Source organism: Lacerta agilis, chromosome 10 (assembly GCF_009819535.1).
Source record: "Lacerta agilis isolate rLacAgi1 chromosome 10, rLacAgi1.pri, whole genome shotgun sequence".
NCBI classification, from domain to species: Eukaryota; Metazoa; Chordata; class Lepidosauria; order Squamata; family Lacertidae; genus Lacerta; species Lacerta agilis.
Genome location: NC_046321.1, coordinates 10,259,367 through 10,282,652, shown reverse-complemented (window position 1 = coordinate 10,282,652; position 23,286 = coordinate 10,259,367). Strand labels below are relative to the sequence as shown.

The 23,286-nt window shown below is 45.7% G+C and overlaps 1 protein-coding gene across 1 annotated transcript in view; it reads left to right on the top strand.

The window, feature by feature from the left end:
• The first annotated feature begins 2,042 nt into the window (after positions 1-2,042).
• Positions 2,043-23,286, top strand: part of LOC117054097 — a 57,081-nt gene continuing 35,837 nt past the window's right edge. Inside the window, exons 1-14 of the mRNA XM_033162557.1 lie at positions 2,043-2,657; positions 4,599-4,709; positions 6,499-6,679; positions 8,590-8,636; positions 9,131-9,209; positions 9,933-10,091; positions 10,703-10,820; positions 12,489-12,539; positions 12,647-12,724; positions 15,991-16,047; positions 19,478-19,537; positions 19,631-19,695; positions 19,780-19,882; positions 21,090-21,203. Of these exons, the coding sequence (XP_033018448.1) occupies positions 2,060-2,657; positions 4,599-4,709; positions 6,499-6,679; positions 8,590-8,636; positions 9,131-9,209; positions 9,933-10,091; positions 10,703-10,820; positions 12,489-12,539; positions 12,647-12,724; positions 15,991-16,047; positions 19,478-19,537; positions 19,631-19,695; positions 19,780-19,882; positions 21,090-21,203 (1,821 nt within the window). The 5' untranslated portion in view covers positions 2,043-2,059. The remainder of the gene's footprint in view (positions 2,658-4,598; positions 4,710-6,498; positions 6,680-8,589; positions 8,637-9,130; positions 9,210-9,932; positions 10,092-10,702; positions 10,821-12,488; positions 12,540-12,646; positions 12,725-15,990; positions 16,048-19,477; positions 19,538-19,630; positions 19,696-19,779; positions 19,883-21,089; positions 21,204-23,286) is intronic.

Sequence of the window (23,286 nt, the reverse complement as noted above, 5' to 3'; positions counted from 1 at the left end):
GTTTCCTTTCTCTCCCGAACATTGTTTTATTTGTTTTACTTATTTAATTTAAAGGAAAAAGTTTGACGACAAGGGGCGGGGAGTCTCCCTTCTGTGCTGTTTTAGGAATGAGGTTAAAGAAAACCAAAGCTCTCTCTCATACGTAATCTTTCCTGCTGTGAACTGAAAGGTTTGTGTTACTTCTTTCTCTGGTCTGGATTACGGTATATGGAAGTTACATTGGCTGGGCCACCAAACTTATTTGAGATTTAGTTTTATTCCTCTTAAAGTATCTTAACATTGTTGCAAGCGTGTTCTCTGAATTAACCCCCCTTCCCTCTTTTTTTTTTTTTGTAATATTCCGACTGCCCTAATTTAGCCAGGAGAGACTGTGATTTATTTTGGTCTGATAAATCACCCTTTCTAGTTTGCTTCTTTATTTGGAAGCATTCCTTGTTAAAATATTTATTACTGTGTGTTGGTTGAGAAAGCTGTTCTTATCTCTTGTAGTAACTTATTGAGAATAAGTGTTCTCCCAGTGTAAGACTAGGATGGGAAAGATTTTTGGTTCAACTCATTCAGCCATGAAGCTTGTTGATGACCTTGGGGGCCTGACCTACCTCAAAGGGTTGTTGTGAGAGTTCTAACGTTGAGTTCTTTGCAGGAAAAGCAGGGTGTAAATAATTTCTTAAAGGGAAAGATGCAGAGTACCAATAGGTTTTGCTACAAATACTTCGGATGCCTTTATTTTTAAGTAAATAGTGAATTTTGACTATTGGTTGCCAGTGTAAACGAAAGGCCTTTCTAAAACGATTTTCTTTATATAAAATGATACGTTTTAAAACAAATTAATAATATATTGTTAACACGTATATTCCATCTTTCTACCAAGTGGTGCTGAAAGTCTGCAAATCATCAAGGTCTGGTTTTCTGCTGAGAGTCTCTGGGAGTAAAATCGCTGTCTAGTGCAGGGTCTCCCAAACCTGATTTTTTTTGGGGGGGGGGTGGACTACAATTTCCATCATCCCTGACCACTGCTCCTGCTAGCTAGGGATGATGAGAGTTGTAGTCCAAAAAACAGCTAGCGACCCAAGTTTGGGAAACCCTAGTCTAGTAGGATGAAGATTGCTTCTTTCTGATGTATGTAGGAAATGTAAATGTAAGGAGGTTGAGAGGAACATAGGACACTGGCTTGGGTCAGATCAGACTCATAGCCCATTTACCCCCATATTGGCAACTCTGATTGGCAGTGGCTCTCCAAGGTAGGAAGCAATTAATGGATGACATAAATAACAATAATAAATTAAACCAGTGTTCAATCAATGACTTTGATTCCTCTTTCGATGCTGTTTGTACCTAGAAAAGCTTCCAGCCGTATGTCCTGTAGCTTCCTGCAAAAATCCTGTAACTTTTTATACCACAAACGTTCTGGGGTGAGAGGGAATTGTCCTGTTTTTTGTTGTGCTATAGTGCAAGAGTGCTGCCCCAGACAGCAATAATGTGGTATAATAATAATAATAATAATAATAATAATAATAATAATAAATTTATTATTTATACCCCACCCATCTGGCTGGGTTTCCCCAGCCACTCTGGGCGGCTTCCAAAAGAATGTTAAAATACAATAATCTATTAAACATTAAAAGCTTCCCTAAACAGGGCTGCTTTCAGATGTCTCCTAAAAGTCTGGTAGTTGGTTTTCTCTTTGACATCTGGTGGGAGGGTGTTCCACAAGGCGGGTGCTACTACCGAGAAGGCCCTCTGCCTGGTTCCCTGGCGAGGGAACCGCCAGAAGGCCCTCGGCACTGGACCTCAGTGGAACATTGGAAAAGAATAGCAGAACAATTAACAAAGTGGTGTGTGGACAGCTTGTTATAAATCCACAGCAGTGAACTCATATTGTGTGAATGACATGTTGCAGAATGCATCCACACTCAAAAAAAAAAAAAAAAACCTGTTTGGAGGGCCCCCCCTTTTTTGAAACAATTTATTTGGGTCTACTTGACTCCGATATCAGAGCAATAAATTGCATTTGAAGATGAATCCCATTGTTTTGCAGTTCCCTTTTTTAAAGAAACGGATGAAAAGAAGGGGTGAAATGTCCTCCGGAAGCAGTCGCGACAAACGCCACCATCACCCTGTGGACAGCCTTTGCCGGAAGCTCCAGAACATCAACATGAAGGACCAGGCCTCCAACCCTGCCCTGCAGATCCCAAAATTCCAGTCCAAGAACTTTGACAGCCCACAGGGCAATGTGAAGAAAAACTTGGAGGAGATCTTGAAGAAAAGGACCCTGAAAGCGAGTGACAGCAATGCACAGGGCTACGACAACCTGCTGAGCCCCTTCAGCGATAATGCCTTCTCCCCGAGTCGGCAACCGGCGTCACCGAGTCACCGGCGCATCTCGGACATCCGCTCAACGTCTGCTTCGGGTGGTAGAAACAAAGAGAGAGCCAACAAGTCGTGGCTCGTTCTAGGCCAAGGAGGAGTCTCTCCGTGCCTTTCCAAATGCAGGGAATCTTCCTCCAGTCAGCTGTCTGGTTCCTCCAGCACAGAGCAGAGGGCGGCACCTTCTCAGGAATGTGGCTACATCACTTCAAGCCCAAATTTGTCTGCCCGGGAACTTAACCCCGTGCAGCCCATGTTCCACACTCCTGTCAGCAAGAGACTCTCTTTGGGTAAGGAAAGGGCAAAAGGCCCAGTTCTTTCTAAATAAGTTGGGGGTTGCTTGCTTCTGTCAAAATGCAAACTTGGAGAAAGAATGGCAAAAGTGTAAATGCTTCTGAATCTTAGTTGCTTGGGGTTGTGACTTAGGTGCACAGCCTGGGAGCCATTTTGGACTTGCAGCTGTCCATGGGGGCGCAGGTTAATTCTGTGTCCAGGGAGCTGTCTACCAGCTCCAACTGGTAAGCCGGCTGACCCCCTATCTGCCTGTGCATTGTCTCGCCAGAAGGGATGTGAGTGGCACTGTGGTCCAAACCACTGAGCCTCTTGGACTTGCTGATCAGAAGGTTGGCGGTTCAAATCCCCACGGCGGGGTGAGCTCCCGTTGCTCTGTCCCAGCTCCTGCCAACCTAGCAGTTCAAAAGTGCAAGTAGATAAATAGTTAATGCTGTGGCGGGAAGCTAAACAGCATTTCCGTGCGCTTTGGTTTCCGTCACGGTGTTCTGTTGCACCAGAAGCGTTTTAGTCATTCTGGCCACATGACCGGGAAAACTGGCTGTGGACAAACGCTGGCTCCCTCAGCTTGAAAGTGAGATGAGCGCCGCATCCCATAGTCTCCTTTGACTGGACTTAACCATCCAGGGGTCCTTTACCTGTTTCGCCAGAGTGGTACATGCTCTGGTTAACTTCCTCTTATACTACTGCAATGCACTCCACATGGGGCTATCTTTGCAGGTGACTCGAAAACTACAGCTAATCCAGAATGATGCAGCTAAACTAGTGATTGAGAGTGGCCACTGGGACCACAGAACACTGGTCCTAAAAGAAATACATTGGTTAATGTACGTTTCTGGATACAATTCAAAGTGTTGGTGCTGCCCTTTAAAACCCTAAATGTCCTCAGCCCTGTATAATCAGTTCTGGCACCTCTCAGGTGGGGGCCATTATAAGAGAACAAGGGATGTGTTCACAGTGAGTTCTGGTACCTCCTTTTCTAGAAAAATAGCACTGAGTGTCTCCACCCCAAATCTTTAAGCCCGGACACTGAGGTTCAGCCCCGAGGGCCTTCTGGTGGTTCCCTCACTCTGAGCAGTGAAGTTACAGGGAGCCAGACAAAGGGGCTTCTTGGTAGTGATGCCCACCCTGTGGAACGCCCTCCCATCAGATGTCAAGGAAATAAACAACTATCTGAATTTTAGAAGACATCTGAAGGCAGCCCTGTATAGGGACGTTTTGTAATGTTTGATGTTTTATTGTGTTTTTAATATTCTGTTGGGAGCCACCCAGGGTGGCTGGGGCAACCAGTCAGATGGGTGAGATATAAATAATAGAAATATTGTTTATTGATCCAGCACAGTTCATGTTATGGTCTTATGTAAGAGAGTAAAGGACCCCTGACCATTAGGTCCAGTAGCGGACGACTCTGGGATTGCGGCGCTCATCTCGCTTTACTGGCCGAGGGAGCCGGCGTACAGCTTCCAGGTCATGTGGCCAGCATGACTAAGCCGCTTCTGGCAAACCAGGGCAGCGCACGGAAACACCGTTTACCTTTCCGCCAGAGCGGTACCTATTTATCTACTTGCACTTTGACGTGCTTTCGAACTGCTAGGTTGGCAGGAGCAGGGACTGAGCAACGGGAGCTCACCCCGTCGTGGGGATTCGAACCGCCGACCTTCTGATCGACAAGCCCTAGGCTCTGTAGCTAGTATTTAAACCTCTAGTGCTTTTTTAAAGTATCCCTCAGAGCTGAACTTAAAAAAAATAAAGCAACATAGCCTTCAAATGCGATTCAAGGAATCTCAAAGTCTTGTTGGATTTTAGATGCAACTTTTATTTCGGGTCTAGAACAAACCGTGTACAGAACTTGTAGCCCTGTGCTGCAGGCTCCCTGGTAATTGAGACTCCTAATTCTGCGTGGAAAACAAATCTCCTGCCAGTGCCCTTTCCCTTTGTAGGATGGAGACTGTCAGCAGAGAACAAAGATGACGAAAGCGCTGAAGTGAGCCTGATCTGTGAGGAAGACCTTTTGACTACTATGTTCTCTGCCTGCGACATAGAAAGGAGAGGTAAAGAAACACACACTCCAAAAACCTTTTCTTGCAACCATTGGAAGCTTACAGGTGTATTTGTTTATTTATCGGTCGCTCCATAAAATAGTGTTGAGCATGCCCAAATTCTCTGAGCCTTAAGTCTTCCAGAGGTCCAGTGTGCTTGGAATGTGGTCACTGGGGACCTGTATGGCATTTTTGGGGGGACAATGCTGTTATAATGTACAATTCCATATTAGGGCTGTACCATTTTTTCATGGGGCCAGCCAGGAACTTGAGCCTCCACTGGTGACTGACCATGTCTCCTGGGCAGGCCCCACTTCTCCCCCGATAGATGTTGACCTAGATCAAGGTATGTTGACCTGGAAATATTTCTCCTTATGAAACAAGTCCCTGGTGCTTTGACTATGGGCTCATCCGTGTTGCAGGTCTTAATACTGCACAGTTTGAAGTGACTGGAAGTATAGGAACTGACTCCTTTTGGAAACAAACCATTGTCTAAGCCAGTGGTGGTGAACCTTTTAGAGACCGAGTGCCCAAACTGCAACCCAAAACCTACTTATTTATCACAAAGTGCCCAGAGTTTTTGAGGTTTCTGTTGAGGGTTTGGGGGGGGGGCTCCTCAAAGTTGTTGAGCTTTTGGGGGGGAGCTACTGACAAAAGTTTTGGAGCTTTTGGGGGTGGGTGCAAAAGTTGCTTTGCTTTTGGGGGGATGCCCCAAAACTGCTGAGCTTTTTTGGGGGGCAGAAATAAATGACAATACCTTCACTGGAACTAACATGCAACACCGGCATCATTGTCTGCCAAAGCACCAAAAAAACCCAGCACAATAAGGGTTAAAAAAGACCGCTGTTACACCCAATCTAAAACAGCCACTGACGCAGCAAATTAAAAAACAGACCAATCACCGAACACAATCTCCAGCTACCAGCAAAAAAAAAAAAAAAAGGTTATGGGTTTCAACAGCTGAGGCAAGCTGTATGGGAGAGAACAAATGGGGGCCAATGGTGCGCGTGCCAGCAGTGAGGGCTCTACATGCCAAGACTGGCACACATGCCATAGGTTCGCCACCGCTGGTTTAGGCTCTTAAAAACATTATTTGAACATTTTCTGGCAGAACTTTCGAAACAAAATTAAAACATCAAATATACACCCTAAACATCCATGCAATGTCTTGTGCTGTCTGGCACAAGCTCAGTAAAATATGAAATAATTCTAACAGATCTAGAACCAGATGTCTGTCTCTTCCCACAGCATCCATTTTAGCTTGGAGCTGTTTTCTCTCTCTATCAGGGAGTCTTTTACATGCCCTTACTTCACAGTGCCTTGAGACAAAAGTCACAAAGGTAACTCCCTTCAAAATGGGGATTTGCAACTCAATGCCTTCATCACATGATCTAAGGTTACAACAGTTTGGAGGAACAGAAAGGTAATCATTAACCCATTTAAGAGCTTAGAGTCCCATAGAAAAACCACTGTGGAAAAACTCCAATGTTAGCAATATGCATTTAGCCATTTTCTATTTCAAATCTTCATTAATGCACATACTTTGTTCATTTCTGTGTGAATTATATCAGTTATACTTAACAGTCCACACTTCTGCTTGTCCTGTACCTAGAAAGCATGAGTCTCAGAACTTTCCCACTTGCTCTTTACCCCTAATCGGAACGAACAGCAATCCATGGGAAACCCAGTTGCCATTTGTTCTGAGTCAGTGGTAAAGAACAAGTTTTTCCAGGGGGGGAGCAGCTGGGCAAAGGGAGGTGTGGGGTGGCAAGCTCTTAGTGTTCATTGTTGCTGTCTTTAGGCAAAGTGGCTGTTTCCAAGTTAGTTGACTTCGTGAGATACACAACTTGCCGGAGTTCTGAGGACAGCAGCCTGGAGGAGCTGTGCAACATGCTTGATCCTGATAAAAGGGACATCTCCATGGATTTGGAAACGTATCATGCCATCATGAAGGAATGGATTGACGACTGCAGGAGAAGCTGGTAACTGATGGGTCTTGCAAGGCTTCTTGGGTTCAATGCACATGACTTTGCCCAAAGTACCCAAGGTCTATGACTCAGAGCTACAATTCCCAGAACTGTTAATAATATACAAGACTCTTTGGGGGAAGTAAATGCACTTTTTCAATATTTGGTTCAATATTTGGTTTGATATGGGTAGGTGTTTTTCAAGATGAGAGCAAAAGCATCAAGCGATACTGAAATGGGTCCTGTTCCCCAGAAATCATTATTCAAACAGCGTGCTGGAGAAAGCACTTTCATAGTTATATTTGGGAATGATTCCTGTGTATTATGTGGCTGCATAGCATTATACTTTCTGCACAGACACGGGTGGTGCTGTGGTCTAAACCACTGAGCTTCTTGGGCTTGCTGATCGGAAGGTTGGCGGTTCAAATCCCCGCAACGGGGTGAGCTCCCATTGTTCTGTCCCAGCTCCTGCCAACCTAGCAGTTCGAAAGCACCCCAGTGCAAGTAGGTAAATAGGTACCACTGCGGCAGGAAGGTAAATGGCGTTTCCATGCACTCTGTCGTGTGCTAGTAGCAGTTTAGTCATTCTGGCCACATGACCCGGAAAGCTATCGGTGGACAAACACCAGCTCCCTCGGCCTGAAAGTGAGATGAGCGCCGCAACCCCATAGTCACCTTTGACTGGACTTAACCGTCCAGGGGTTCTTTACCTTTACCTTTTTATACTTTCTGGATGTCCCATGATCATATTATAAAGTAGTTTTGTTCTGTGTTATAAATCAAGCACTGCTAGAAGTTGGTGTCTTCGTCCCGTCCCCCCCAATGTATTTCTTATCAATAAACAAAATTGGTGAGGCACGAGCAAATTTTCACTCTGAAAGTGTCTGTTACATCACGTCAAGATTAAGACATGCCGTGACGTCAGCAAATATTAGAGATAAAGAGTCCACTTAATCCCCTTAGGAGCGATTTTAAAGTGACAGATTGTTGAGATATCTCACCACTTTTTAAAGTCTAAATGTGCTGATTATAAAATTTAAATGTGATTTTAGTATATAGATGCTATTTATGAAACGAATTGTTTTATTGATTTTTCTGGTCTCTGACCGTAATAAAGACCATTCAGTTCATTCATTCACTCTGAAAGTGTGGCTCAGAGGGGAAAGCTTGAGAACTACTGTGCGAAATTTTGCTAGGTTTCCTTCATGTTATGGACCCCAAGGATTCTCCCCTTTAATGTGATGTGTGTATGAGAGAGCACAATTACAAGAACAGAAAACTTACAAAGTAGGGCAAGGAAGCTGTTTACTAGCTGAAGTGTTCAGTACTAAGTTGCTGTCCGCAATCTTGTGATTTGGGCCCCAATTTTGGATTACTGGAGTGGGAAGTTGCTGCATCATCACAATTTATCCCATGTGGCTCATATTTTATCAATGATGTGACAGGCAAAATGTAACACTGAGCTGGGATTTATTCTCGGCAGGTGTTTATGTGAGAATTTATCCAGAGCTGCTGTCGTGGTAAGCTGGAGACCTCTTCTGTGTAGTGAAATGCAGAGCTGCTCCAAGTATCCTCTGCTTCAAGCTTTTATAATTAAACTAATGGTTTAAGGGAGGAATGAAGCCCCCACCCCACCCCCTCAAAAAAGAACCACTTTGTGATTATTTGTTCCTTTTTTGAAACCTGTTTGTCATTAGTGTTCCCACCCAATGAGGGCTCATGTGATGCTACATAGTTAAGGCTGTTTTTTTTGCAAGCAGTTAAAAAAAAAACCCAACCAAACAGAAGGGAAGTGTTTTCCAACACTGAAATAAATCTGCAAAAAAGTACATAGTTTTCTCTTGCTCCTGATGAAAACTGTTTTTGTTAAACTCTAAACTCATGTTAAAACAGGAAATAAATCTGTGGGGGTTTTTTCATTCCAGGAAAGAACCATCTGCTAGAGAGACAACCAGAGAAAGCATGCTAGCAGGTATCAGACACTCTCTGTATTATGGAAGACTTACTAATTTGTTGAAAAGTGTACTAGATGCAGCATACAACTTAAGACTCATGGGTGCTGTCCTGCAGCTGAAAGGGGTTTGCAGATAGCCAGTGCATGCAGAAGACTAGTGAAGATAAATGTGCTTGAGGGGGGTGGATGAAGGAATCTTCTCCAACCATGGGAGGGGAAGTGAAGGGAAGAGAATGTTCACTGTGGGTTTAAAGTGCTTGGAAAGTATGCCCGGGATATTATTGGAGGAACTGCAAGAGGTGTGGGGAAGGTCAGAAAGGGGGGGGGGTGATGAGAAAAACCCCAAATGCTCTGTACCAATGTCTGTCTCTTGGGCTAGTTACAGGTAGGCAGCCGTGTTGGTCTGCCATAGTCAAAACAAAATAAAAAATAATTTTATATGATAATTCTTGGTATGAGCTTTCGTGTGCATGCACACTTCTTGAGCTGTAACAGGAAGCCTCTTTTTTCAGCCAAAAGTCCTCTTGTGAGGCTGAATGTAACCTCCGGAAGCCTAGAGGCACTTGGTGGCGATGTTTCCAGAGGAGACTTGTGAGTCCCTTTAAAAATATTTTTACAAGCTATTTCAGATATTAATATTGTGCTAGTTGAAGCAATGGGATGCATAAAAAAACTTTTGGAATAAAAAATGTGCAGACCCATAAATATGAATCAAAGCTTTGCTAGCCAGAACTTCTTCAAAACAGGTACAAAACAGACAATGATACATCCAGAAAGTTGTATAAGGCATGTGCATATTCAAGCATAGATTCTTCTTCTTAAATATATAGCATACTATCAGAGCAAAAATCAAAGCTATGTCTCTCCCATAGCCTGTATTAGCCTGTATCCAGGCTAAGGTTATGTGCTCCTCGAGAGGCATCATTATCACATTCTTTGGTTCTCGGTGGCTCCCAGAGAGAACACTAAACGGACAACTTCCTTCAAGATGGAGATTTGCAATTGAATACCTTGATCATGTGATCTAAGGTTAAACACTCACTTGTAAGAGCAGAGAACATCAACAGTTGGTCATTAACCCATCTAGAAGCTCAGAGAGCTTCAGTATGCTGCAATGAAATTTTCCAGTGTTAAACCATTCAGCAATATACATACGGAGATATTCCATTTCATTGTGCAATTAAACAATTATATTATTATATATGCAAAAGAAATGGGACACGTTGGGTTTTGATCTTTGAAGTTGGCCCCTTCAAAACGTCGAGTATGCAGACATGGCAGCTGATCAGGGCCTTCTGTTCCTTGTGCATCCAGGGAAACCTCTGACTTGATCACTTGCGTAGCAGATCTTCAGTTCAGCAATCAGAAACTTCAAGAGGAGAACAGCCAGTTGAAGGCAGCTCTGGACGCCATGGAGGAGACCAACAACAGATTAATGGAGGACAATGTGGGGCTGAATAATCAGATAAAAAGGTGGGGCACTTTGGGTTGAGTCCGACTAAACCATTGCATGAGCGGAACTGCTTCTGCAGGTGCAACAGGACTTCCCACACCCCCACCCCAAATCTTCTCCAATGGTTGGGTAAAACATGGAGCAGTTGGGTGGAGAGGAGTGGTACTGGTCATCTTCTCCAGTGGCCTTCCAAATCCTGGAGCCAGCACTGATTTTGCAACATGGGAAGCTGTGTTATACAGCGTCAGATCATTGGTCCATCTAGTCAGTATGGGCTGTGCTGATTGGCAGAAGTTCTCCAGGGTTCGGGGCAGGAGTCTCTCCTACTTCTACCTGGAGATGCCAGGGACTGAACCAGGGACCTTCTGCATGGAAAATGGGTGCCCGTGCACAGAGCTACAACCCTTTCTGCTAATGGCTGCTGTACATATTTTTATTTTGATGCCATGTCGTTGAAGCAACAGGGACAGAGCAATCCAAATGTCTTCATTTCCTTTTGCCAGATTGGAGGCGGTTACTCAGAGTAGGAAAATCCTGCCAGTCTTTTTTCCCCCCTCCCCCATTTCTAAAATGTCCTATAAAAACCGCACGTTGCTCATCATAACAGGGTTGGTGCTTTTGGTTCTTTCAGTTTCCAGCAGTCTGTGGCTCGAGTGAAAACCTTAAAAGAGGAGCTGGAGGAAGCAAAGAATAACCTTAATACTGTGGAGGAAAAAAGGCTGAGAACAGCAGCCCAGAATAAGCAGCTAGTAGGTGGACTTGAACCATTTCAGACAGTGTTTATTGACCGAGGCTTAACAGTGAATTAATTCCTTTGAAATTTGCACTTCTCCAAATTTTGCTGTGCAGTTCCCCAATCAAGTAACGCATACTAAAATATAATAGCTATATAGTGAGAGAGCCAGTGTGGTGTAGTGGTTAAGAGCGGTAGACTCGTTATCTGGTGAACCGGGTTCGCGTCTCCGCTCCTCCACATGCAGCTGCTGGGTGACCTTGGGCTAGTCACACTTCTCTGAAGTCTCTCAGCCCCACTCACCTCACAGAGTGTTTGTTGTGGGGGAGGAAGGGAAAGGAGAATGTTAGCTGCTTTGAGACTCCTTCGGGTAGTGATAAAGCGGGATATCAAATCCAAACTCTTCTTCTTCTTCTTCTTCTTCTTCTTCTTCTTCTTGATGTAAACTACATAGAAATGCACATGTGTCAGGGCGTAGTGGTGCTTCCCACGAGTAACGACTCTCGACTCCCAATCTGTATATTTTCATTGCTTTATTATACAAATATGTACAAGTCAGAGCTAAAGTTCTAGCGTCCATTCAGTCACTTTCAGATCCCGGAAGTGGCGCTCGGCGGGAACACCTCCAACACAGTAGTTGGGGAACCCCACATCTCATCCTCTCTTCCTTCCATTTGATTCCGCTACGTTGTTGAGGCAACCGGGGCTGCCACCTCCCCTTCTGTTCCTGAGCTGCTCAGTTGGTTGTTCAGGTGGCGTTTGGGCTCTCTAGAGTCTGACAGACCCTCCGCCCTGTTCCTGCTTGTCGCTGTTGCATGACATGCTCGGACTCTCCAGGCGTTGCTCGGAAACCTCAGCATCCGAGACCCCTCTCACCCCCTCATCGTGCTCTCTGCTGATCCCTGGTGGTCCCCTGACAACATGTTAGTGAAAACAACATACAAAAATGCATTATGTTAAGGGAAATGTGTATGTCTGACAAAATGCTTATGCAGTATTAAAAATTGCACTAAAATGCTGATGAGCTTTCCTAAGGACTTTATAAAAAAAAAGAGAGAGAGCAAACTGATAACGTAAATGTGGAAACTGAAATTGACAGTTGTCAGTCAACCCTATTCATAGGTCACTATGTCACTTATAAGGGACCCAGGTGGCGCTGTGGCTTAAACCACTGTGCCTAGGACTTGCTGATCAGAAGTTCGGCAGTTCGAATCCCTATGACAGGGTGAGCTCCCGTTGCTCGGTCCCAGCTCCTGCCAACCTTGCAGTTCGAAAGCACGTCAAAGTGCAAGTAGATAAATAGGGACCGCTCAGGCGGGAAGGTAAACGGCGTTTCCGTGCGCTGCTCTGGTTCGCCAGAAGCGGCTTTGTCATGCTAGCCACATGACCCGGAAGCTGTACGCTGGCTCCCTCGGCCAGTAATGTGACCCCCGAGTCGGACACGACTGGACCTAATGGTCAGGGGTCCCTTATGTGACTTAAAACTCTGTGGTGATGTATGTTGATTATAACCCAAGACACCCCCAATTTTCCATAAATTGAGTGCAGAGTTTTCCACAGGTGGGACAGGGAAAACATTCAATATTTACATGGTAGTTGTGTATAGTGGCCCCGAGTAACTGTGTGGGTGGGTGGATGTTGGCAGTATCTCAAACCATCCCCCCCCCTTTCCTTTTTACACCAGGAAAAGGAGAATCAGTCCCTCATTCTCAAGATCTCATCTCTGCAAGAGGAGGCAAGTGCTGATTGCATGTGAATTGTCTGCAGACAGTTTCATATGCTGGAAAAAGGCTTGCTGGCTGTTCTTGCTGTGCATAATAAATAGTATCTGCTTTAATCCAGAATATTAGGCACGCTCTGGATTCGGATGGACTCCGGAAGAAGATCACAGAGCTGTCAAGAAATATGGCTGAACTCCAAGTAGGTGCTTGCAACACTTATTTTCAGTGTGGGGAAGCAAGGGTTCGATGCAGCCCTTCAAATGCCACATATTTCTCTGGGACATCTATAACCAAATGGCAGGAGGTTTAGGGACCCTTCCTCAAGGATTAAGCATGTGCGTGCACATGTGTTGTAGGGTACTGTACAGTTTTTATTTTAAGATATGTTTTTAAAGAGATGCTTCAGCTTAAATCATCAGTCAACTTACCTGTAAGCAGTGAGCACTATTTATAAATCCGAGTTGCCAAACTGAAATAGGTTAGATTCCCAAATGTAAACCTTAGGTTTTTGCAATTTTGCACTCAAATTCCAAGGTAGAATGTCATGTAAAAACCATAACGAATTCATTGGCCTCTCTCACTAGAGCTGAAATCAACTTGCCCTTTAAAACTCTCCTGGTGTTGGATATTCTGAGTTCATGAATATTAGATTATTTATTTTTTCCTTTAAATTATCTGGGAGATTTTTATCCTGACACATTCTATGTAAAGTTAACAACAGTATAAAGGATTGGATGGAGCCTTTCAACTCCTGCTCTGACAGCTCCTCCTTTTGACCTGGGGGATACATTTTATGTATTGGTGGCATTTATGGCCCACCCATAGCCAAAAAGGCTTTCAAAGCAGCTTTCAAAAATCAGTACTTAAGTCCCCACAGCAGGGGCGTAGCAAGGTAAATTGGTACCCGGGGGCAAAAAAAAAAAAAATGTCAACCCCCCCTCCAGGCATAGGAAGGTCAGGTGGTACCTGGTGCGGAAAATTTCTTGTCAACCCCCCCCCATTGATTCCCCCCCTCCCCGGCAAAAAAAATGGTTTTACATTATTTCATATTTTCTTACAAAGGAATAATAACAAGTAATAATAATAATAAACTTTTATTTATATCCCACCCTCCCCGGTCGAAGTCGGGCTCAGGGTGGCTAACATCAGATACATAACATTGGTATAAAATCAAACAATAATTACCTCCTAAAAACATCTCAAAATCAAATTAAAGTCTAATTAGATGGCTTTCCACAGGGTTAGGGTTGGGAACAGTAAAGTGTTCTCTGAACTGAAATTTCAGCCTTTATGACATAGGAAAACAGCCAAGTGAACAGCTATTTTGGTGGAGGAGGGTCAAGATATTAACCGATATGCATGAAATTTCATATATAGCTATATAATCCCTAGTATAGTAAGATAAGACTTTCGGAGCAGGCATTTTAAAAAAAAAAATTCATTTTTTTTTCAAATAATTCCCCCCCCCCAAAAAAAAATTCCTTCATGATTTGTCACCCCCTCTATTATGGAACCCCGGGCGGACCGCCCCCCCCTTTGCTACGCCCCTGCCGCACAGGCTCCCGATTTAAAAAGACAGGGAAGATGAGACATCACACGCAAGGAAAAAGAAACAGGATGGAGGAGGAGAAAGCAAGATCAGGCTCAAGTTCTTAAGGTTAACAGTTCTTATAACAGTGCTATGTAGTTCTCTTCTGTGTAGATTCTGGGCAGTATGAAGCTAACTCCTTCTGTCAGTGCAAGGAGTACCATGTGCATAGTTGAATTTTCTCCCCCTCTTCTCTCCCTCTGCATATCCCCCCCCCCAGTCTGCTCTGGAACATTGGGATAACCCCTAGAACAGATTTAGGTGGTGCACAGGGGGAACAAGAGTGGGGACAGATCCATTGCTCAAGCGCTAATGGGACAAGTTACAGTGGTACCTTGGTTCTCAAACTTAATCTGTTTCAGAAGTCCGTTCCAAAACCAAGGCGCGCTTTCCTATAGAAAGTAATGCAAAACGGATTAATCCATTCCAGACTTTTAAAAACAACCCCTAAAACAGCAATTTAACATGAATAAAGTGAAAGCAATAATCAATGTACTGTACTATAAAATAAATAATACAGTATTGTAGATGATAAAAAAAGAAAATTCTTACCTGCACTGATGATAGTCACTGTTTGGATGGGAGTTTTTTATCCATTTCCACAGTCCCACAATCAATCAATCAATCAGTAGCTGAACTGGGTTCCACACAGCCACAAAAACAAATTAACCAAAAAAGCCTCAAAGTCAAAACCAAAAACGCAAAATAAATAGCAGAAACAAAAGCACCAAACTTAATCTGTTCGACTTCCGAAATGTTTGAAAACCAAGGCGCATTTTCTGATTGGGGCAGGTGCCCCCGAAACAATAGCCGACAGCCACATCGGACGTTTAGCTTCCGGAAAACGTTCGAAAACCGGAACACTTACTTCCGGGTTTGCGGCGTTTGGGAACCAAGGCGTTTGAGAACCAAGGTACCGCTGTAGTTGGATGTCTCACTCAACTGTTTGGAAGAGCAGCAACCTCTTGGTGGTTCAATGGTCAGTGGCGGTTCTCTCTTTTTTGCCCTTGATGAAGAGATAATTCATCCCCGGAAGCCCTTCCCCAGCCCCGAGATCAGGAAGAACAGCAGAGGTGGTGACAATATCCAGAGCAGGAAGACAGCACAGTTCTTCCTTCAGAGAGGTGGCTTGATGGAGAAACCCTCCTCCTTCATCAGTATCAATGGCAGTTCGCACCTTGTTGATGCTAGCCTGGATTAGGCCACTTTCAGCCACTCGTTGGTGCCTCTCCTTCAGAGTGGCTGGTGGCTGGTCGAGGGAGGAAATAATGGAATCGTAGAATTGTAGTGTTGGAAGGGATCCCATAGGTCAGGCACGTCAAACTCCCAAGAGACTGGGATCTACTCCCAGTATAAAAAAACTGGCAGTGATCTACCCATTGTCATTGGAGGGAGGAGGAGCATGCATGGGGTGGGTGGATTGCCCAGAGTTGTTGAGTCCAGAGTTGTTGAGCTTTATTTGGGGGGGGATAGGATTGCCCAGAGTTCTTCAGCTTTTATTTGTTAACTTTTGCTAAACTTTATTTAAACCCACAATTGATAAGGGTCCTGTGATCTACCAGGATCAGATGGGGATCTACCGGTAGATCACGATCTACTGGTTGGACATGCCTGCCATAGGTCATAGGGATCCCCACTGCAATGCAAGAATCGCAGCATCTGAATCTGAAGCAAGGGCCCAGAGCAGGGCTGAGTAGCTCCAAACTGGCCAAGAAACAAAACTCTGGGAAGACCCGGAGTTTATGAGCACTCAAGACCCTTTGCAGCCCACAACCTGCAGAGCAGATTTAAAGTATCTTCTGCACTCTGAAGCAACTTCGCGAATACTTTCTCTTTTTTTTTTAGTCAAAACAGTAATTTCAATTCCTCTCCTCCAGATACAAGTACACCTGTATGAAAAGACAGTGGAGAATAAAGACGCCTCCATTCTCAAGGTGAGTAGCTCTTGCAGTGCTGCAGAGACAGACTTGCTAGGCAGTGTTTTGCTGGGCTGGATGCAAAAGCCATGGGAAGATTGCTTTGGCAATGAAGGCATAAGGGTAGTGGGATTGGAGGACTGGATTTGCACATCGCACTGTAACACTGGCAGCCATTTCTCCAACGGTTTGACTTTACCCCCAAAGGCACACTCCTCCATGGTCTCTTGAGACAGACAGATGGCAACCAAGACCAACTTGACTAAAAGATGGGGGGGGCAGGTGAGCCCCGCCTTGCCTTAATCGATCACATGATGTGACAAACACACACCATTTGAATGGCAATGCCCATTACCTTTGGGGGCACTCGGGTCCCTCAAATATTATATAGGGGGTCTGAAGAGCCCTCGGCCGCTAGGAGCTGGCTCCTATGTACACATACGTATATATTATAATAGCAAACTCGTTTTTTGAATGTCACCTTTTTCTATTTGGCCAAAACATCGTCATCCATGTGTGCAAGGAAGGTGTATCCTTTGGCTTTGCAAGCTACAGTTGTGCAAAAAAACCCAAATAACACAATGCAGTCAGAGGATGCTTAGTGGGTACAGAATGCAGCATTCTTGTTGCAGGACTCCCTTGTCCTTTCCCTATGACCCAGTTGGCATCTTCACTTGGCCAAGCTGCAAATTAGACTGGCTGTGCCCAGCACTGAGCTTTCAGAGTGGCGGAAGGGGTCTGGTTGCTGCAGGAGATTGCAAGCTCCGTGTGTAATTTTCTGCAGAAAGTGACGAGCCTGAAAATGCCAGGAGCGTACCATGCAAACTTCTGCTTCCCTTCCCCGCTTGTTTTGCATAGCTTTGACTTCTTCCTTCTCCAAGCACCTGTAGCTGATTTGAATTATGTAAAAACACACCATTCGGGCGCATGTACCTGCATGCCATGGGAGTTTTAAATAATGCTGGACATGAATTGGCCCACATGGAACATCTTCCAGGATTATGGAAGCGCAGAGTGGTTGTTGGCAAGCATTTCTGCAGGTGGAAACAACTTGTTTCCTGTGTCTGAGCTTGGCTTCCTTGAGATGGAGAGCAGGGATGGGGGGGATTGCGGGTGACAATGATAAGGAAAGGGTTAAGCTCATCCCTCTCTGAAAACGCCACACTCACCTAACCTTACATTAAGGAGCCACCACAGGTGGGCCGCATGCCGGTCATGCAAAGTGTCATTTTTAACCTAAATATCTGAGAAGTGCAAGAGGCTTTGTGTCAGATAGAATCATAGAGTTGGAAGAGACCACAAGGGCCATCCAGTCCAACCCCCTGCCAAGCAGGAAACACCATCAAAGCATTCCTGACAGATGGCTGTCAAGCCTCTGCTTAAAGCCCTCCAAAGAAGGAGACTCCACCACACTCCTTGGCAGCAAATTCCACTGTCGGACAGTGCTTACTGTCAGGAAGTTCTTCCTAATGTTTAGGTGGAATCTTCTTTCTTGTAGTTTGAATCCATTGCTCCGTGTCCATATTGCAGTGCAATCTGTCTTGAACTTTTCCTCTGCCTTCCTCTGAAAAACAAAGAGAGGCATAAGGGTTTGAGGGTCAGGCTCGTATTCTGTGAATAAATGTGCCTGCAAAGTCTCATTCTGCAAGCTCATTGGATGTATTGAGGTACAGCCTCTTTACCTGGCCCCCTGACATATAGGCATGTAGTTCAAACTAGGGATTGAACTCCAAATGTAGAACCAAATGCAGAGCATGCTCACAAACCTGCAGCTAGGAATCTCCCGTCTCCTGTCAACATATTCTGCATTTTCCTCTTCCTTCCTGCACCACCTAAAACTTTAAACTGGGTGCAAGCATCCAATTGCTGTCTGGACAGAATGCAGAACATGTCCTTGTAGGCCTCGTTTGGATCTCTCTGTAAGTTCATTGGCAATGTCATAGAAGAAGCATGATCCCAAATGAGTGCATTCAAGGCAAAGGCACAGCTTTGCCCCCATGTTCTTGGCCAACCAGAATGGGCAACGCTGTGCCCATCTGGACTAATCTCCTGGACGTACTTTATGTGGAAGCTCATCTTCAATGTAGAGGGCTGAATAGTTGTTTTCTGGACTCCTCTGAGCAGCAGAAAGTTTGAGCAAAAAAGGTTTCTGCAAAAGAAAGACCTGGAGACTTACAGAGTTTTTGTTGGGATAGTCAGATCTCTTAATTTTAGTTTCTCATTTTTCCAGACTTGAATTCGAATTGACAATTTCTGCATTAGTTTCTGGTTTTTTTTTTTTTAAGCCTTCATGAAAATTAATCTGCAACTTCAACTTTTTCATGCACATTTCTCTTGATATACACATTTCTCTACACCAGGGGTCAGCAAACTTTCTCAGCAGGGGGCCGATCCACTGTCCTTCAGACCTTGGGGGGGCAGACTAGACTATATTTTTTGGGGGGGTGAACGAATTCCTATGGCCCACAAATAACCCAGAGATGCATTTTAAAATAAAAGCACACATTTTACTCATGTAAAAACACCAGGCAGGGCTCACAAATAACCCAGAGATGCATTTTAAGTAAAAGGACACATTCTACGCATGTAAAAATACACTGATTCCCAGACCGTCCATGGGCCAGATTTAGAAGGCGATTGGGCCGGATATGGCCCCCTGGCCTTAGGTTGCCTACCCATGCTCGACACCATTTTGCCCAAGGTGCATATTTTTGCAAGCCATTTCCCTCAATTCAATGCATTTTTATGTTACTTTCACTAATACCGCCATCCTTTCACCTAACATGTGGAATTTGCCGCACATTTTTTTGGTTGCAAAACTGAATTGCAGAAATTGAAGACACGAGAATTTGTTGGCAGATAGCTATGTTTTAGTCCATGTATTGTTTGAGGAAGTGCAGATTAGGCAGGCTTGCCTTAAAATGTGAACCAAATCTCTCTCCTCCTGCAATCCCGTATCTGTTTCCAAACTGACTGTGGGAGATAGTTGGCTGCATTGCTGGCTTGTAAAGCAGCAGTATTCCAAAAGGCTCTGCAATGCTTCTTTCCTAGCCAGATGGAAAAGCCAGACTTCTAATCCAGGTCCAAGATGCATCCAAAAGGCTAAATATCTTGACAGAGACAATGCGTGTGCAAAAGCTAATACCCATCAGCCATCAAAAGCTGTTGATGCTCCTTCAAGCAAGCATTTTCTGGCGATCACTGCCTTATTAAACAGCTTTAAGAAACACCAGTCCCTCATTTTTCATGGCCATGACAATTTTCTTTTAACTAGGTCAATCTGTTAGGAATGGGGTTTTTTGTATGGAGTCGGCTTCAGAAATTGTCTCAATGCCTTTAGCCTCTCTCTCTCTCTCTCTCTCTCTCTCTCTCTCTCTCTCTCTCTCTCTCTCTCTCTCTCTCTTTCTCTCTTCCTGTACTTCTAATTCAAACACTTCCACCTGTGCAGAAGGACCTGGATATTCAGGAGCTGAAGTCTACCCTCAAGGAATACACCTCAGTAATAGAGGTACAGTTGCCACAATTTGTTTGGGAGCTGGAGGTAGAATAGGGGTGCTTGCTTGCAGCTTGTGTCTTGAGAGAGCTTTTTGTTCTCCTGTAGACCCTGCGGGTGGAGAAGAATAAACTGGTGAACAACATCCAGCAAATGCAGCAGGAGTTGATCTCGTGAGTATTTTTGCGCTCCAAGGGGGCAAGATTCAATGCTCTGGAAGCTTCGCAGATTTAATTCTTTGACTATCCTTCTGCTAGGAACGGCTTCAACTTCCCCTTGATATACAAGTTCAACAGCAGCATCCTTGAAGGGACCAATTCTTTGCACTGCGAACTGGAGCTTGCCCAAGAGCAATCGGAGGTGGGCGTTTAAAATTGTATTTTATCTGCTTCTCCCCCTTGGTTTCCCCAGAGCCAGTTCCTCTAATGCAGGGATGTCAAACTGGTCGACCGCGATCAACAGGTCGACCCCCCGGTTGATACAAGTCAATCGCGGTCTATCGTGGGCTCATTTTCCTCCGCTGGGGAAAAAGAGCATCCGGCCCTGCCCCCTCGCTCCTTCCTGTATTCATGCACAATTTCAAGAACAGAAGACGGAGTTACCGCTGGTGATCAATGGCGCGCCTCCCCCCCCAAAAAAAAAATGGCAGAAGAATTTGCAGTCTCCCCACAAAAAAGGTAAACAACTGTGGCTCCCCCCCTCCGAAAAAAACTCAATAACATAGGTCCCCCCCTCCCCCAAAAATGGATAGATCACTGCTAGTTTTTTAATCTGGGAGTAGATCGCAGTCTCTTGGGAGTTGCATGTCCCTGGTGACTGGGAAGCGAAGCAGAGACCGCTACCTTGCTGTGTTCCAGACTGTCACACTTTCCCACAGATCTCTGGCACATTTCTGTGCCTTTGGATAATGAGTGCAACTGCATCTAGATCCCCTGTTCCCTCTCCCTTCACTGCCCCCCCATGCTGGGTTTTAGATTAGAAGCTTCTCAGGGCAGGGACCTGCCTTCACATACTCTGCAAAGTGCCAGGGACACTGGTAAAGGGGGTAAAGGGGACTCCTGACCATTAGGTCCAGTCGTGTCCGACTCTGGGGTTGTGGCGCTCATCTCGCGTTAATGGCCGAGGGATGTGGCGTACAGCTTCCGGGTCATGTGGCCAGCATGACAAAGCCACTTCTGGCGAACCAGAACAGTGCACGGAAACGCCGTTTACCTACCCGCCAGAGCGGTACCTATTTATCTACTTGCACTTTGACGTGCTTTTGAACTGCTAGGTGGGCAGCAACTGGGACCAAGCAACGGGAGCTCACCCCGTTGCGGGGATTCGAACTGCCGACCTTTTGATTGGCAATTCCTACGCTCTGTGGTTTAACCCGCAACGCCACCTGCATCCCTAGGGACACTGGTGGTGCAGTATAAATAAATGACATCCAGCCAAACGGATGCACTTTCCCAGCCCAACTTGGAAGCAAATGTTTATGCCCAGGGTTGCCTCTGGCCATTGTTGAGACTTGGCAGATGGTTGAGCTTGTATCATATGGCCCCTTTCTGATTGCTTTGCTATGCAGGTCTCTGGAATTGAATGGACTGCCCTGGATGAATCGCTGAACGGGGAGGTTTTGCTGCTTCTGCAAGGGCCAGAGAGAGTGGGAGAAAAATTCAAGGCGACCGTTCAGAAACTGGTATGGAAAAAGACTGTGGATGGAATAGCACGTGGAAGACTGCAAAACCATTCCAAAGCTTTTGCTCATGCTGTATCAGAACCTGAGCAAGACGCTTCTTCTCATCCTCCCTCTTGTAAAGCCTTTACTTTTTATGCCGATTCATAGCTATCCACAGTATGTTAGTGCTGAAAGAAGCATTTACCGTATTTTTTGCTCCATAAGACGCACTTTTTTCCTCCTAAAAATTAAGGGGAAATGTCTCGCTTTCCTCTTGCTTCCTATTACTTGCTGGTGCGTACTGGTTTCTACTGGTGCTTACTGGTTTCTACTGGTTCGCTTTCCTCTTGCTTCCTATTACTTGCTGGTGCGTACTGGTTTGTACTGGTGCTTACTGGTTTGTACTCGTTTGGTTTCCTCTTGCTTCCTATTACCTGCTGGTGCTTACTGGTCTGTACTGGTTTGTACTGGTGCTTACTGGTTTGTAAGCAATGCTTTCCCCCTTTGCAAAAGCTGCACAAATCTGAGCTGATCCTCAAAAATCTGAGCTGATCCTCAAAAAATCAGGGCTTTTCCCTTTGCAAAAAAAGCTGCAAATCTTTGAGCTGATTCTCAAAAAAAACAACAACATAGGTTTTAGAGGAGGAAAACCAGAAAAATATTTTTCCCCTTGTTTCCTCCTCTAAAAACGTCCTATGGTCCGGAGCGTCTTATTGCGCGAAAAATACGGTAGAGTGGTGCAGGAAATCCAAATTCTTCAATGTTGGTGGGAATGGCAAGGTTATTAAATAAGACTTGGGTGTGGCTTATATTACCCTTCCCCAACCTTGTGCCCCCAGGTGTTTTTGGACTACAGCTCCCATCATCCCTGACCACTGGCCATGTTCAATAGGACGAATGAGAGTCCAACAGCACCTTCAGGGCTCCAAGTTTGTTTGTGTGGTGACATCCCTCTCTCTCAAGCGACAACGGAGTGCGGCTCCAGGGGTGAAGCAATGTGTCCAGGGGTTCCTAGACAATGAGACCCAATCTCAGCCTCACTGAGATGGTCCAAATGAAAGCAGAACAAGACATTTGGCACCAGCAGGGCTGCAGGAATTGCCGGAAGGAGGCGTACAAGGCGCCATCCAACTGTCTTAGGGACTCCACTCTGGATTTGTGTGGGGTTTACTCTGTAGCCTTTTCCTCCCCCATAGGTATTCCTCAAAGCAGTGCCGTTTTAGGATCAGAGTTTTCCATCTTCTAGATGGGCAGCCTTCCCAGGTTGACAAGCCCCATTTGCCCCTCACTTCCCTCTACAGCGCATGCAGTACGTTTCCGAGCACAATTCAAAGTGTTGGTGCTGACCTTGAAAGCCCTAAACACAGCGGCGGAGGAAGCCTTTTGGCTGCCCAGGGCGGCAGCGCAGAGGCACCCCCCTGGGGGCAGGGGCGTCGTGGTGTCATGATGTCGGATGAACTGCGCATGCGCGCAAATGCCACGCATGCCCAGTCCATCCGGGCCGGCGCTGCTGCTCCCATGGCGACAGGGCAAGCGAGAGGTGGGTCGTGGGGCTGCCCCGTCCATAAAGCAGCACGGATAGGGCAGCCCCACGAGGGAGCAGCAGCGCTGGCCCGGATCCAGGCATGCACAGTTCATTCAGGCCAGCGCTGCTGCTCCTGTGGCGACCGGGCGAGCCGCTGAGCAAGTGGCAGGACATGTGGCTGCCCTGGCCGTCCGTAAAGCAGTACAGACAGGTGCCGGGCGGCAGGGCTCGGTTTGGGGAGGGGCTGCCGAGTGTCACCTCCTCCCCTGTAACCCGGGGCGCCCTGCCCTTCCTACGCCCTGCCCTTCCTACGCCACTGCCTAAATAGCCTCGGTCCTGTATATCTGAAGGAGTGTCTCCACCCCCATCGTCCAGCCCGGACACTGAGGTCCAGTGCCGAGGACCTTCTGGCGGTTCCCTCGCTGCGAGAAGTGAGGTTACAGGGAACCAGGCAGAGGGCCTTCTCGGTTGTGGCGCCTGCCCTGTGGAACTCCCTCCCAGCAGATGTCAAGGCAATAAGCAACTATTTTATTTTTAAAAGACAACTGAAGGCGGCCCTGTTTAGCGAAGTTTTTAATG